Source organism: Panonychus citri, unplaced genomic scaffold (genome assembly GCF_014898815.1).
Source record: "Panonychus citri isolate SS breed McGregor unplaced genomic scaffold, ASM1489881v1 Contig00107, whole genome shotgun sequence".
In the NCBI taxonomy this organism is placed as follows: Eukaryota; Metazoa; Arthropoda; class Arachnida; order Trombidiformes; family Tetranychidae; genus Panonychus; species Panonychus citri.
In genome coordinates, this window is record NW_026515512.1 from 65778 (window position 1) to 80361 (window position 14584).

A 14584-nucleotide genomic window follows, 5' to 3' on the forward strand; every position below is an offset into this window, starting at 1 on the left:
GGTTAAACATGATTAGAAACGATAATTGTCTCTCCTTTTGTGTTTGTCCTTCGCCTTTGTTATAAACCAACAATATCATTATCTCGTTGAGAAGTGATGTTAACAGGAAAATCAACAGAAGCTAAAAAGTTCATGTACTTTATTGGCTTAAGAAATGAGACATTTATTGTCATCATTGTCAAATTATCTGGGACGGTAAATGTTGTTGTTGTTGTTGTGTATCAATTTGATTGATTTATCGCAGGTTTGGGTGATTGGACTTTTGTATGACACTTTTTGGTAATTTATCGTTTGCTTTTTTTAAAGATTCATACAAGTTAATGATTGTTTTAACAGGGGCTCGAATCAGAGAGATAGAGAGAGAGAAAGAAAGAGAGAGGATATTATTGTAAACAATCATAATTCAGGTATAAAAGGTTAATTTTGTGCGAACAGGAAATTGGATCAGAGTATCAGAGTTCCGCTGGTGATTGCAATTTTCATTTGCAATTAGAATGATAATCAAAATGAAACAGATGAATATCAAGATTGGAAGAAAATGAAATAGCTAAGCTTTTAAGTCATTGGCTTTTCGTTGCTTCAAAGTTTTTTGCTTTGGGTGTTTGAGTCAATGACAGAATTTGATTAAGGCACTTGAACCTTTTCTTGCTCGTTCAGAATTCAGATGTTTAGCAAAATAATCATCAATTTCTGGTATTGGCATCGACTCTAGAAATGGATATTCAATTTCATTTAGTGTTTGTAGTTATTACTTTCACAAGGATGATGATGATGATGATGATGGTGACAATGGAGACTCTTGAGAGTTGCATTAGTCACATTTCAAGTAAAGATGAGAGTGCATATTAATCACAAGTTGATTTGATGAATTGGATGCACAATCACAGAGAGAAATTAAGTTTTCATGTTGACTTTGTGATCGATTGACATTTCCCAGAGTAATCCAGTCTGTTTATAATCTTCCATTGATGTTCAATTCTCACCCTTCATTTAGAATGATATGATTAACCAATATCTTCCAAATCAACTTAGTTCAATAAGATTAAACTTACGAAAAATTAAGAGATTAACATCAATTGTAATAGTAAATTGATATTGATTGGCGAAAGAAGATAACATGTAAAATTTGATATTATCTTTGAATTTCTCTCTCTCTCTCTGATTGTTGTGTATTTGAGCCAAGATGAAGATAAAATAAGAGGATGAATCGAATCATTTTGCACCATGAAATGCACAATAGTCAGGATAGAAATTTGGACGTGTTAAGAGGATGATGATGAAGATTTGATACAGTTTAGAGTTGAAATAATAAAAGTCTTTAACATGGATAATTAAAATTTGATAACTTTTGTTTAACACTAGCAAACTCAATCTCTCTCCACTAATCGTTGTGAACTTATTCTAAGTTGACGGAAAGCATCAGTTGCAACAAAATCGATACTTTTATATACTGTTGACTGAGAACCACTTAAACTGGATGTTCCAATGAGATCCTTTGAATGATTCAACGATGACTTGAATGGATCAGATGAATTAGATGAACGTGAACGAGGTGAATCTTTGCCTTTACTGTTTCCCATTAGATCAAGATCCAGGTAAGTTACATTTGGAGAGTCGATTGGTGATTTTCTAGGAATAGTATAAGCGCGACGAGACTAAAATAGAGAGAAAAGAAGAAGAAGAAGAAGAAGAAGATGGAAAAATAGAAATGAGAATCGAGTTGAAGGACAAATTGTGAAGATAATTATCATGTTTAGTTAAATATTGCAAGAGAAATAAAATGATTCAAGGACAAACCTGATCGTCTAAAGATGAATTTCGTTTATGGAAAATGGAAGAGTGACTGATTATATCTTCATCTGAATTTGATTCATCTCGAGTAACATGATGTTGAAATTGTCTTCCTCTTGAAGGAACTCGAGGTGGCCCATCAGCCAAGTGTCTTTATGGTAAACATTTAAAGATTAGAATAAATTAATTTATCCCTTTAATCAAACAAATGTGAATCAATAGTTTAAAAAGAGTAATTACCTTGTTGGTTTAATATAAGATTTCGAGTGAGCTGGTGGAGGTGCGAGAGTAAATGTTGGACTTGTCGGAGAAACATTTGTATCAGAATCAGAGTCTCGTCGTTTTGGCTTTAAATCTCGATTAACTGCCGGAGGTGTGAGACTTTTGGACAGAGAGCCGCTTGAAGAAAGCGAATCAAATGCAGAGTTTGGTGTAGATGGAGATCGATCACAATTATCCAAATCAAAAGCAATCGTATTATCGTCTAGATAAACAGGTAAAGTTCCCTTGTAATCGTAAGTGAAAACTGGAGGTTTACTTAAATGACCTGGAGGCGCATTAGTGTAAGAATGACTGTTCCCTTTGGTAGTTCGGTTACCAGGAGCGGGAATTGCAGTTCTCATGCTATTAAATACTGGTTCTGATTTTGGGAAATCATAAACATCATCAAGAGTTAATGGTTGAGAGGTTGGGGTGTTTACTATGTTGTTGTTATTGTTGTTGTTATGTTGATTATTATGTTGATTGTTATTGTTGATAATGTTGTTGATGTTGATGTTAATGTTGTTGTTTGAACTTGAATTAATGGTGGGATTAAATTGGCCTGATGGTGACGATGGTGAATCTAAATGACTATTGAATGGAGTTGAAGGTGATAAATGATCGTTGCTATTAAAATGGTTTGTTCCATAAGCAGGAGAGCAACTTTCGGATTTGCTTCGATTGTTCAACTTCTTAGGCTTGGGTGGCCTTGGCGGTGGTTCATTCCTGTAGCTTGAATGGCCAAATTCACCATTGGGCTTACTGACTCGACTACGAAGGGAAAGAGTTGAATTGTTGGAATCGGAGAGACGCTCATGCCGATTGAGTGTATGACTCAATGGACCAACAGTCAGATTGTGAGGTTTGCTTTTACGAGCATTGAGTGTGTGGGACGATGAGAGAGAGAGACCAGTGGATGGAGAGTTGATCAGGCGCTACTTTGGTGAAGACACTTGAACGAGGAACATCATAGTTGGTCACCTGATGATGATTGTGATTCAGGTTATGGTTATGATGGACCCCAGGGCTGGGGGTCAGTTGCTTGTACCCCAGTCCATGAGACTGATGAATTGGATGGTGAACACTGGAAGATGAACAAGATGGCAGAGGAGGAGGGGGAAGGTGATGGTTACTGTTAGGATAACCTTTGAAAGAAACTGGTTTCCCAGTATAACATTCAGATATAGGGATGTAAGGCCCAGAAGGTTCGTCGTCAAAATCAATTGGTACTTTAGTTGCTTGGGATGAAGATGCTTCTTTTGACTGGATCATTTGTATTAAGATCAATTGGATTGTGAGGACGATGGAAACAACAACAACAATGGCGGAAAAGGCACAACATTAAATTGAGAGAGAGAGAAAGAGAGAGAGAGAGAGACACTTGTTGCAGTTCTCGGAAAAGCAGGAGAATAGAATTGAATTGAAATGAATTAAAGAGACTCAAAGGAAGAGCAGAAGATGAAGAAAAGTGAAGATGAAGATGATTTGGTTGGAAGAGAAAACATTTAAACGTCAATTAATGCGAAGAGATGGTTGATTGTGATGGAGAGAAGAAAACGAAACTGTAATTGCTGCGAAAAGAAAGTGTTGCATTAATGTGAACAATTATGGAGAAGCAAAAGTGAGGGAAATTTAATAAAATGGTCGAAATTGAATTGGAATAAAAAAGAAAAGAAAAAAAATGTTCTTTTCTTTTGACCTACTACTTTTCGCTGTTTAGGACGTTATGAGAATGTGAGAAAATGAATCAACAAGATGAAGATGAGAAGATGAAGACCAGGCCTCTCTCTCTCTCTTTTCTCTCTCCTTCTCTTCTCTTTCTTTCTCTCTTTCTCTTTAATCGAAATTAACTGAAAGACTTTATCTTCTCTCTCTCTTTCTATTTCTATTCTCCTTTTCTCTTCTCTTCCTGTCTCTTTTTTCTCATCTCAATCTTCCTTTAGTCTCTTCGTTCTTCTCTCTCTCATTCGCTGGAATCCAGTCTCACTTTTCTTTTTCTACCTGTCTGAAGATTATCATCATTCTATTCATCGTTAACTAATATTCTCTTTTTAGTATTTGTTACAACGAAATAATTTCTCCATTTTCACCGATTCTTTTTTTTCTTCTTCGTTTTCTGCAGAAAAACTTTTGTACACTTAATTTCTGTTCGAATTGCAGAATTTTCTTCATGTCAAGTTTATAGAATTTGATTATTTACGTTATCGAGAGACGAAAAGAGAGAGAGAGAGAAGAGAAAGAATGAGAATCATGTTGGACAACAGGTTCCTGGTTATTCCTTGTTATCCAGGTTTAGCTGATGGATAACATTCCTTTTATCATCTTCTAATTTTCTTCTCTTTCTTTTAAGACATCAAGGTTTTCTCAGCCTTTCGCAGTTTTCATCTTCTTCTTTCTTTTTCTTCTTCTCTCATCTTTCGATCACCTTAACCATTGTTACAGTAAAGAAGAAGGAGAAGAAGAAGAAGAAGAAACTGGCGAAAGATGGAAAAGAAGAAGAAGAAGATGATGAGAAGGGGAAGGTAAAATTCTTGCAGCAGGGATAATCTATCACCAGGGTGGTCTTCATCTTCATCTTCTCTTTCTTCGGGCTCTCTCACACTCTCAGAGTGAGCTTGTTACTTGTTCAATTCCGGGGCCAACTTAACTTTCTCTCTCTCTCTCTCTCTCTCTCTCAACTATAATTGCAACACGCAGTGAGAAACATTCCTTATAGCAACTCAATCCTTCATCATCATCGTTTCAGCCTCTTTACCCTGCAATTTATCAACATTTTTGCATAAACAAGGTAAACCACCGAAAAGCTGAAAAAAGCATAAGCCTTTATCGCTCCTTCTTCATCTTCATCATCATCATCATCTCTCTCTTTCTACTTATCCTCATTTAATCAATAATTTACTTTGCACTTATCACAATCACAATGAATGCGAATTGCAAAACTCACCAGTTATCCTGTTTTTTTAGACAAATGTGCATCTCAATTTTCAAAATGCAATGGAGCTCAAAATGGATCAATTTTTGCAATATCGTTAATAAATTTCCTTTAACGAAGCACAATCACAATTAGATGATATTTAATGTAAATTATTACACTTATTTTCATCTAGTCCGATGTGGTCTAGTGGCTAGGATATCTGGCTTTCACCCAGAAGGCCCGGGTTCGATTCCCGGCATCGGAGTAATTTTTTGTTCATTCTCATGAGAAGAGAGAGAATTTCAATTGAATTAACTAATTGCAAGTCTTGGAAATTGGTGTTCAATGAACTTTTGATAATAAAAATGATGGAAAAACATTGAATGGAAATTGAATGTTATTTTTTTTTAGAATAAAAGAAAATTTAAAGTTTATCTGGGATCAGATGTTAGAGATGATGATGAGGATGTGGTTGGAAAGAAGAAGATGAAGAGTGAGAATAAGTGAGAGAGTAAAGAATAACATGGGGAGAGAGAGGGCGGCAAGAGGAGGATAAAGAGAAGATCGACTTTGTTGCGGGCCTCTTTTCTTCTTCATCATCATCTTCTCATCAGAATCCGGGTTTAAATGGTTTACCAATGGAGAGTTTAGTCCAATAAAGCTTCATCATCCTTCATCCTTGAGGATATTGAAGATCGTTGGGCTATTCAGTTGACCTGGAATAGAATGAGAGAGAAATGATAATGATGAGAAAATGAGAGGCGAGATTCAACAATCTAAATCAACATCGAATTGAAATTTAGTTACTTGTTGTGGTCAATTAATTGTGTCCAGCAAATGGTCAATTTTCGAGATTCATTTAGTTTAGTTTTTTTCTATCACAAGTTTTAATTGCTAAAACTATTCCAACAATTGAACTAACGAAATGAGAATCAGAATTCAGGCCTAGATTATTGCAACGAATTTAAGTTTATCGTCTAATTGGAGACCAATTTAGTTGATTTAGTTTGAAAGGAATCGTTTTGGAAATTTTTGCAGAATCTGATAATATGAAGATGAAGTTATTAGAAATGCAATTATGATTTGGAATCATTAATTTGTGACAATCAATTTAGTTTCTTCTTTTGATTTTAATAGTACAATTTGATTGGATTGTTGTGAGTTATTATATAGTGTAATTGGTTTGGTAAAAAGTTTTGATTAATTGATTTTCAGTATTTCTTGGTGGAAATCATGATTATTGATTCTCTCAGAGTTTCTGATTGCAATGATTAAAAGAAAAAAAACAGAATTTAATTGTTAGTTTATATTGTGGATCGACTTTATATTCTGTTAGTTTTTCCTTTGCTTTTGGCTCATGTATCAAGAGTGTTGAGTAAATTGTAAGCTCTCGATTGATGCGAATTAGTAAATTTGTATTAACTTTTTTCCATAGTTGATTAGCCTTCTCGTGGTGATCAAACTGGTGGAAATTTAGCTCGATTTGAAGATCTTTAATTTTAGTCAAGTGTTTGTTTCCTTTGATCACTGGATTAGATTTAAAGATGATTATGCAGTTGATTCGAGAGTTGGATTCAGTAATGTGATCAATATGTAATCTTTGTCTGGAAAGGAAAAGAAATGAAAAACAAATAATTACAAATGACATCAAATGTGTAAGATAGATTGTTGAACCATTTGCTTTTCAAATTGTGATTGATTTTCCATTTGTCATTGAGGGAAAGTCAGAAGACAATAGTTGACAAAAATGATCGGTGATCATTTCATCAATGACAATTACAAATTGGTCACGATCAAAGTATAGAACTGATTAATAGAATTTAGATGAAAGTAATTTATTAAATTACCTTGAGAATAAAGAATGAAATTGAAGATAAAAAAGAAAAATCAATTGACAATCTACTCACCAGGAACAACAATAAATTCAATTCTTTTAGTTCGTATCTTTAGAAAGGTAAGTTCATCATTCATATACTCTTTGTCTTTAAGAGCCATTCGAGCCTTTTCAACGATGTCACAAATTATGTTGGCATAACTTTCTGATGATTCCTTGTTCTCGGATAGAGTTGATTTAATTATGTTCCCTTCATCATCGGTAACAATAACTCCCATCACCGATTTGTGAGTACTTTCAATACGTTTAAGGGTTTCTTCAATTTCTGCCTTCAAACCATACAAATCAAAACAGAAAACAGAAAATAGAAAATAGAAAAACAAAAATTAGTAATCACACAAATGACAATTTTCATTTCATTCTATTCATTTCTCAACATTACAACTTACATTCATTGTTTCCTCAATAACCGGAGAGATGGACTATAAAAATACAAGTAAAATTATTGTGAATCTAAAGTTGAATCAATTAGATGATTAAAAAGACAATTAAATGTTGATAGAAATTGAGAGATGAAATGAAAACAAAAATTAAATTTCTGTTTCCATTGACAACTAACATTGTAAACAGAGACAAAAACGTTAACCGAATTGATCAGAAATTTGTGCTGCCATCTCTTGACCCTGAAACTCACTAAGGAATAAATTGAATAAATTGATCGAAATCATCTGGAAATGAATTGGTGATTAAACTGATTGATTAAAAAAAGCAATTTGGACCGACAGGCTCGAGTCAAGTTTCTCTCTTTCGATTTTGCTTTCTATTTCTAATTGATTCAACTGATTTCATAGAATATCAAAACTTTTTGATTACTTGTTGTTTCTATTTTTCCCTCATCTTTGGTGAGAAACTGGAAATTGTAAATTTTGATCAATTTAATTTGAATTGATTAAATTTCCTCCATTACATTTGCTTGTAGTGATTACCAAAGATGTTCCATTTTGTTGTTGTAAGCTTAATATTTGTTTTGTCTGGTATGTGTATAATATATCGTATTTTATGTACAAGTATAAGTAGGATTAATCCTGACATTTTCTTCGTAACTTTTTACAACAATCAATCAGTCGAAAAAAAAACAAAATGTATACATTTATTATTAATCGGTATTAATATTTTTCGAAAGGATTAACACTAGTATCCATTTTGGTAGGATAACTTTCAACAGGCGACCCTAATTGGTGGAATGAGTCCATTTGTTGAGTTAAGCTTAAAAGTCCTCCTTCAGCGACTGTGATTATCACCCAAATTATTTCTAAACATTAAAATGAGTCCAAATCCATAAAAAAAAAGTTAAAATCAGGTGAAGAAAATAAAACATCAATTAGATGACATAATTTAAAATTAGGTGAAACAAAAAGATAGAGTAAGATTAACTCAATCAATATCTTAGGGAAAATTGAAATATCAATAAGTTAATAGGATAGTAAATATAATTGTATACATAAATTCAACAACTGACCTCCAAAAAATTGACCAATGGCTGTACTCATCCTCCATTGGCCTTGAAATATGCCAGACATGGCTGGACTTATCATTTCTAAAGACACATCGGCCATCTGTCCAGGCTCTAAAGGATCTACAACAACTCGTTCACAATTTCCCATTAAATGGCCATTTATAAATCGTAAAGAACATCCTTGAGGCCACCTTTCCGTCCCTGAAAAAAGAGAAGATGAAACAAAACAAAAATAAGAGAAAATAGAATCATTGAGTAAGAATGGGAAGAGAACAGCTTGTTTTTCAGTTTTATAGGAACAAAAATAAAGAAGAAAAAAAGTATGAAACCTACCTGAATTTAAAATTCTCCAAGTTTTAACAAATCGGGTATTTGGTGGAACCTCTTCACCTTCTCCTATGGTTACATCTTTGATAAAACTCATGACTGGTAATGATTCCATTCCAAGTTCTTTGGGTGCATCTAGGTCGAAGTATGAACAGATGGCCTGTTGAAGATTCCTAAGAAAAATTAAGAGAAAAAGAGGAACAAGAGACAAAAAAAGAGGATTAGCAATAAGATGAGATTTAAAAGAAAATGCGAAGCAAAAATCATTGAAAGAGAATCTACCATGGAAAAGGCAGATAAACATCAAGAATTGACTTTTCTTGCCAAATTATTATTACTCCGTCATAGTAAGTCAATGACTTTTTTGTTTACTGTGACATTTTTATGAGAAATTGCAAGCAGAACAAAGAGAAAGAAAGAGAAAAGGAAACAAGGAAAAAGGTAAGAGCAGTTAGAAGAGAGAGAGAGAAAAAAAATGAAAAAAGTACCAATTATTCATGTCCAGGAAGAAAGCACATCCTTCTGGTGACAGTTGGTTAGGTGAGAGTAATTTTTGGAATTCATTAATAAGAACATCTTTATCTTGTGTACCCATACACGAGAATTGTTGAAGAAGTGAAGATTCCAAATCGACAATATCACCATTGGCACCTTGAGCAGTCATTTTGGTTTATAAATATATAAATGTACTTTTGTTTCTCTTCTCACAGTATAGAGTAATAATAATAATACAAAAAAACAGCTATAGTAACAAATCTATTCTATTACAAGAAGGCTTGATCACTTCACAATAATATCTTCAAGTGGATATATTTAACTGGTGGAAAACAGAAAAGGGAGACAGAAAAGAGAGCAAAAAGTAAGAGGAGAAAATGAAACAGACAATGAAAAGAAGATGAAGAGAGAAAATAATCAACAAGGTGTAAACAAATTAACATAAAAATGGTTAAAAAAATGAAAGAAACATCACCAAATTAAATTTCGATGAACAATTTGTATTCTAATTAAGATAAAATCACATGAAGAAACCATTTGGCGAAATTGAGTAATGAGAACAAACAAAGAAAAACCTACAGGGGAGAATAAGAACTTTTCCTAAGCCCCACCCATTCGGTTGATTCTTTTTCTAAACCAACTGTTCCGCCATCTTGTGGATATTTTCTTCTTCAACATGAGTAACTAATTTTTCACATTTTGGTTTATTTTTTTTTCCATAATTAATTTAGTTTGGTTAATTGTTCGTCCATTTTTTTCATTTGATTGTTTTAACGTTAATTGCAGTTTAATTCATAGTGAGTATATTGTTTTGTATTCAGAGTTTTCTGTTTTTATGAATTGCTGATAAACACACATGTAAGTGAGTTTGAAGCTTAATGAGAAACATTAATTGATATTATTTGGTTGAATATGAGTCAATCTAATTGTTTTTGTTTCTTTTTTTTGTCTCTCAGGTAATTGGTGTTGCTTTTTGGTTAATATGTTGCATCGTAAACAGAAAAGTCTACTTTGGACAAATCCGAGAGGGAATATTAATTATATCTTCAAATATTTGGCTATTTCATCATTCTCATCTTTCTTGACATTTATGGGTTTACATAAAAGTCAATCTTTTCGATACTATTTTCATGAAAATTTCACAACTGTACTTGATGTTTATTATCAATTTATCAAAACAGTGAGTGACAAAGAAGAGAAAATCAAAAAAGCAGATTACGATGCATGGGGAGTCAAACAACATCGAAGATGATTTTGGTTGTGATTTGATGATGATTGGGATATACCAAGAGGAGGTTTAAAATAGAGGACGAAGTCAAGAGAGTTTGTGTCGATTGTATATTAAATCATTTTGTGGTTTCTTTTTCCATCTTCAATATTTGTTAAATATAAATTTGCTGTTCGGCTAATCGATCACAAAATGGTGCCACTAATAGTGATGTTGTAAAATAGAATGTTAAACCGAAAAATATTGAAATTGGAAGAGCAGGTAAAGCTTTCTTAAAGAAAGCGAGTAACAGTAAAGTTAAACAAAGTCCAATCAAAATAGAAACGAAACAAGCTAATGTTGTATTCCAATCTCCATATGATGAAGCTTTTCCAACCAAAACACTGTAGAAAATAAAATCACCTAAACCTAATTTTACTCCACGTTCGTCATCATATTCATCGGGATCTACATTATATTCGGAGGGTTGATTGTTTTGTCCGCGAAATGTGATCGGTGGAACTGTAGATTCTACTTGTTGAGGTTGTGATGGTTCTGATTGATGAGATGTTGATGCTGTTGATTGGTTTTTATTAGAATCGATATCATCTCGAGGCAATTTTTCTCTTTCACTGTTATCTGCCATTCCAGGTAAATAGGCAACTGCTGAAGAATAAATTAGAGAAGGGAAAATAGATTCATTTCGACTTTGAGCAGTTTCCACCAAGATTCTTAAAGGTCCTTTTGGACATAAAACAGCGACGAGATCCCAAACAGAAATTACTGCAAGTATAACCCATACTGTCCATTCGGGAATGTATTTGATTAGAACCAAAGCCATGAGAGCGGAGACCACAAGTAGGTAGGCTTGTTGGACTACAAGAGGTCCTTTCCAGTGGATACAAATCATTCCCAGTATACCAAAGTTCCAGATAAAGAGGGAAACGGAAATATAATCTGCAGGGAGATTATATTTTTGAAGAACCACGGAAAGGTAGATAAACATAAAGAGAAAGAGTAGTAGAGAAGAGGAAAGTACCAGCCAACCATAAATGACTTTGTAGAATCTGTAAGTGTACAGAAGAATTAAAACAAAAGTCATCACCACAATTACTACCAAAAAAATGAATGCATTAGCAAATGAGTGCCAAACTTTTGTTGGAACATCGGCTTTTTGATCAGTGAACGGAGTGTATAATAAGTATTGATTGGTCTTGGTGTAGAATTGAAGAGATCCAATTGATGCGATAACAATGAGCATACAAATTGAGACTGGAATAAATAATTTGATTACATGTTTAGCTCCATATTTTAATTCCTCTTCTTCAATAGATCTTTGAGCAGAAGCAAGGGAACCAGGTGAAGACGAACCATCAGCATCATAACCATCACCGACTGGAGCTTCATTGTTCACCAAACGTTGAGGACTAACTCCTGAAATACCTTCATCAGCAACTTGATTAACATTACGATTATTTCCTCTATTTCTTTCACGTTTAGGTTGACCACTACCACCAGCTGGGTCAGACATTAATACAAGAAGATATAATACAAAATTTGCTGTAATCATCATCAAGGCAAACTCCTAGAAAAAAGAGAACATGAAAAAAATCAAAATAAAACCAAATCATATTAATAAAGAAAATATTATCCAACAATAAACCAACAAAAAACAATGTCAATTTAACACTAATACATATGGAACCGATTAACATCATCATAATCTGATGAATAATAAACAAAATCAGACCAATAAATTGTTGGAAACAATTAACTTACCGGGAGAAAGGAGTAATCCGAGTCAACTTGATTAGCATTGACCATATTGATGCTCAGTAAGAAACTGAAGGATAAATTAAGTCAATGATCACACACCAACCGAAATAAGCATTCGATTAATTGAGAATATTAATAATTAAGAATAAAACAAAATCACCTCACTAATTAATTGTTCGGATAAATAAAAAGTAAAAAGATTTGAAAGGCGTTTATCTTGTTGACAGAATTTAAATCATCTGTTCAGGAGAAGAGAATTTTTTTTCTCTCTTCAGATCGAAGCGCCAATTTCGTTTTTTCTTAGAATTTTTTTTCTAAATTTGATTTTCTATTTACCAGATTAATTCTGATTCTTTAATTTTTTTCTTCTTCATCAATTTGTTGTTAATTAATTTGTGCTTTTTAAATTTTCTTTTAATTGCATATTCTTTTTTTGGAACAATTGTCATTCGCTTATACAAACCTTCATCTCATCTTTTATTTGACCAGTGAGAGAGACATTATTGTTTCTACTTTGTTTTGATTTGGTTGACTTTTTTTTTCTCTACAGAAAATAATTTTAATTCTCTAATTGCATATTTTCTGTGACTTAATTAATCAGTTTTTTCATCTAATTGTTTCCAGGGATTGATCAAGATAACTGATTGATTGTTATTTCTCTGAAAATATTAAGAGCTAATTGACTATTTATTGAACATTTATCTCTTTGTGTTCTAGTCTTAACCTATGTTATAACCTTAAGTAAGTGCAGTTGATTGGGTTATCTTGATTGTCTTATGTTGATTGTCTTCATCTTAATTTCATTTAGCTTTCTTGGATATGATTAATTGTTTCCAAGATTAACCATGTTCTTAAGAAGTGCTCATAAATGATTCGAATAAATGTCTCTGAATGAGTGATTGTTAATTTATTCAATTCTAAATTTCTAATTTGATTTTTTTTCTCTTTTCAGTCTTTCAACTGGACGACTAATATTGCGATTTAAATAGCAAAATATGAGCAATTGTAATCAATTAGCCCATGAAATTGGGTTGTCTTTCTATGATAAAAAGCTTAATCAAGCATTGAGAACAATTTATGAATGTGGTGTCAAATTGGAAGCCAAATTAGAAACAATCTCTTCTGCAGCAATTTATTTCCACAGATTCTTTTCCGTATCATCACCTGAGCTTTTTGATCCCGTTCTTATTGGTGCAACTTGTATTTATTTGGCTGGAAAAGTTGAAGAAGATCATATTCACCTTCGTGATCTAATTAATGTTTTCCATTCAACTCTAAATCGAGCTCATAAAATGATTCCATTGAAATTTGACAACTACTATTGGAACTTGCGAGAATCATTGGTTCAATTGGAACTTTTATTACTTCGAGTTCTTAAATTTGATGTTAACAATCAACTTGCTCATCAATATCTTGTTCATTATTTACGATCGCTCACCGAATGGATTGGTAAAGATTATACTACAACCATTTCATTGGCTCAAACATGTTGGTCACTTTTAAATGATTACTACATGGATCCAAAATGTATCAACTATAGCGGTCAACAAATCGCAATTGCAGTCATTCAAATTGCCCTGGAAACTCATTCAATTCAAATTCCATATGAAAAAGAATCTCTTGTCGGCTGGAAATTAGCACTTTACGAACAAGGAACTTTGGAAAAAACAAATCAAATAATAAGCGATATTTTAACTCTTTACGAAAACGACGATAAAGAATATTCAACAAGAGCATTAACATCCATGGAAAATTCATCGAATGTAGCAAAATCTAATTCGGAAGATCTACTGGCCGCATTTAGGAAATATACACCTTCCAAAATAATTGAATATACGCCTAAATGAACAGGACGAAGTTGATTAATGAAACAATTTCCGACCCTAATTCCAACACCTACAAGAAAAGCACAACCTTATGGTTCCTATTTTCGTAAACATCTAATAACATAATGTACCAGAAAATTACATGTCCAGACGAATCCAATCAACGTGTAAACCTGAAAATTTTGATCAAGTTGAACATCATTTCCCTTGACCCTCGAGTGTTGAAATCTCATCGTAATCATACAACAACAAGTGTATTTAGATAATCAATCGGTCTAATTAAGCTTTTTGTTTAATCAAATATAAACATTCGCGTAGGTTGTGAAGATAAACACTCACTCACTTATATTTTAACCAAATGATCACAAAATGAATAAGATTGTCAGGTTAAACTCGCGCAACTTGTTCCCCACCCACTCTACAGTGAAAAGAAACTTTCTAAACACTAAGCATCCTCATCCCTCAACCGATACTATTTATGGTAAAAGAAGATATTTTTTCCCTCATCTTCTTATTACTTTTCTTTCCTGTTAATTTTTTAGTTCATTCATTTTCTCTTAATCATCTTAAATAACCTTTCACCGTTATCATTGTACAATTTTAACCAACAATCAGTTCTAATTGTGATTCAACAGAT

The 14584-nt window shown here is 32.9% G+C and overlaps 5 protein-coding genes, 1 long non-coding RNA gene and 1 other non-coding gene across 7 annotated transcripts; 3 read left to right on the top strand and 4 right to left on the bottom strand.

Moving 5' to 3' along the window:
- Window positions 1-122: 122 nt before the first annotated feature.
- LOC128389276 (rhoGEF domain-containing protein gxcI-like) lies at window positions 123-3798 on the bottom strand. Its single transcript, XM_053348834.1, is given in 4 exon segments — window positions 123-1655; window positions 1798-1942; window positions 2032-2985; window positions 2987-3798. Coding segments are annotated over 4 exon segments (1725 nt in total). The 5' UTR covers window positions 3325-3798; the 3' UTR covers window positions 123-1367.
- A 1361-nt stretch (window positions 3799-5159) lies between these two features.
- Trnae-uuc (transfer RNA glutamic acid (anticodon UUC)) lies at window positions 5160-5231 on the top strand. The gene has a single exon. It is a non-coding gene; the product is annotated as a tRNA-Glu (tRNA).
- An 845-nt stretch (window positions 5232-6076) lies between these two features.
- On the bottom strand, window positions 6077-7420 carry LOC128389309 (dynein light chain roadblock-type 1-like). Its single transcript, XM_053348867.1, has 3 exons — window positions 7250-7420; window positions 6874-7129; window positions 6077-6570 (listed from the first exon to the last, which is right to left on the bottom strand). Exons 1-3 carry the CDS (start codon window positions 7253-7255, stop codon window positions 6515-6517), a joined length of 318 nt encoding a protein of 105 aa, XP_053204842.1. The 5' UTR covers window positions 7256-7420; the 3' UTR covers window positions 6077-6514.
- Window positions 7421-7924: 504 nt separating this feature from the next.
- On the bottom strand, window positions 7925-9340 carry LOC128389305 (protein ILRUN-like). The gene is made up of 4 exons (XM_053348864.1): window positions 9132-9340; window positions 8650-8816; window positions 8320-8517; window positions 7925-8112 (listed from the first exon to the last, which is right to left on the bottom strand). The coding sequence occupies exons 1-4, from the start codon at window positions 9305-9307 to the stop codon at window positions 7967-7969; spliced, it is 687 nt and encodes a 228-aa protein (XP_053204839.1). The 5' UTR covers window positions 9308-9340; the 3' UTR covers window positions 7925-7966.
- A 459-nt stretch (window positions 9341-9799) lies between these two features.
- LOC128389310 (uncharacterized) lies at window positions 9800-10531 on the top strand. The gene is made up of 2 exons (XR_008325442.1): window positions 9800-9935; window positions 10095-10531. It is a non-coding gene; the product is annotated as an uncharacterized LOC128389310 (long non-coding RNA).
- LOC128389301 (presenilin-1-like) lies at window positions 10276-12351 on the bottom strand. Its single transcript, XM_053348860.1, has 2 exons — window positions 12125-12351; window positions 10276-11930 (listed from the first exon to the last, which is right to left on the bottom strand). Exons 1-2 carry the CDS (start codon window positions 12167-12169, stop codon window positions 10521-10523), a joined length of 1455 nt encoding a protein of 484 aa, XP_053204835.1. The 5' UTR covers window positions 12170-12351; the 3' UTR covers window positions 10276-10520.
- A 152-nt stretch (window positions 12352-12503) lies between these two features.
- On the top strand, window positions 12504-14127 carry LOC128389304 (cyclin-Q-like). The gene is made up of 2 exons (XM_053348863.1): window positions 12504-12862; window positions 13074-14127. The coding sequence occupies exon 2, from the start codon at window positions 13117-13119 to the stop codon at window positions 13966-13968; it is 852 nt and encodes a 283-aa protein (XP_053204838.1). The 5' UTR covers window positions 12504-12862; window positions 13074-13116; the 3' UTR covers window positions 13969-14127.
- Window positions 14128-14584: the final 457 nt, after the last annotated feature.

Bases quoted from the DNA above. Each gene is read 5' to 3' on its own strand.
- LOC128389309 (XM_053348867.1), bottom strand. The intron at 6,571-6,873 runs GTGAGTAGATTG...TTTCCTTTCCAG, and splicing joins TGAATTTATTGTTGTTCCTG to ACAAAGATTACATATTGATC.
- LOC128389305 (XM_053348864.1), bottom strand. From the start codon at position 9,307: ATGACTGCTCAAGGTGCCAATGGTGATATTGTCGATTTGGAATCTTCA. The intron at 8,817-9,131 runs GTACTTTTTTCA...AATTTTTCTTAG, and splicing joins TTCCTGGACATGAATAATTG to GAATCTTCAACAGGCCATCT. The intron at 8,518-8,649 runs GTAGGTTTCATA...CTCTTTTTTCAG, and splicing joins TTGGAGAATTTTAAATTCAG to GGACGGAAAGGTGGCCTCAA.
- LOC128389301 (XM_053348860.1), bottom strand. From the start codon at position 12,169: ATGGTCAATGCTAATCAAGTTGACTCGGATTACTCCTTTCTCCCG. The intron at 11,931-12,124 runs GTAAGTTAATTG...TCTTTTTTCTAG, and splicing joins CGGATTACTCCTTTCTCCCG to GAGTTTGCCTTGATGATGAT.
- LOC128389304 (XM_053348863.1), top strand. From the start codon at position 13,117: ATGAGCAATTGTAATCAATTAGCCCATGAAATTGGGTTGTCTTTCTAT.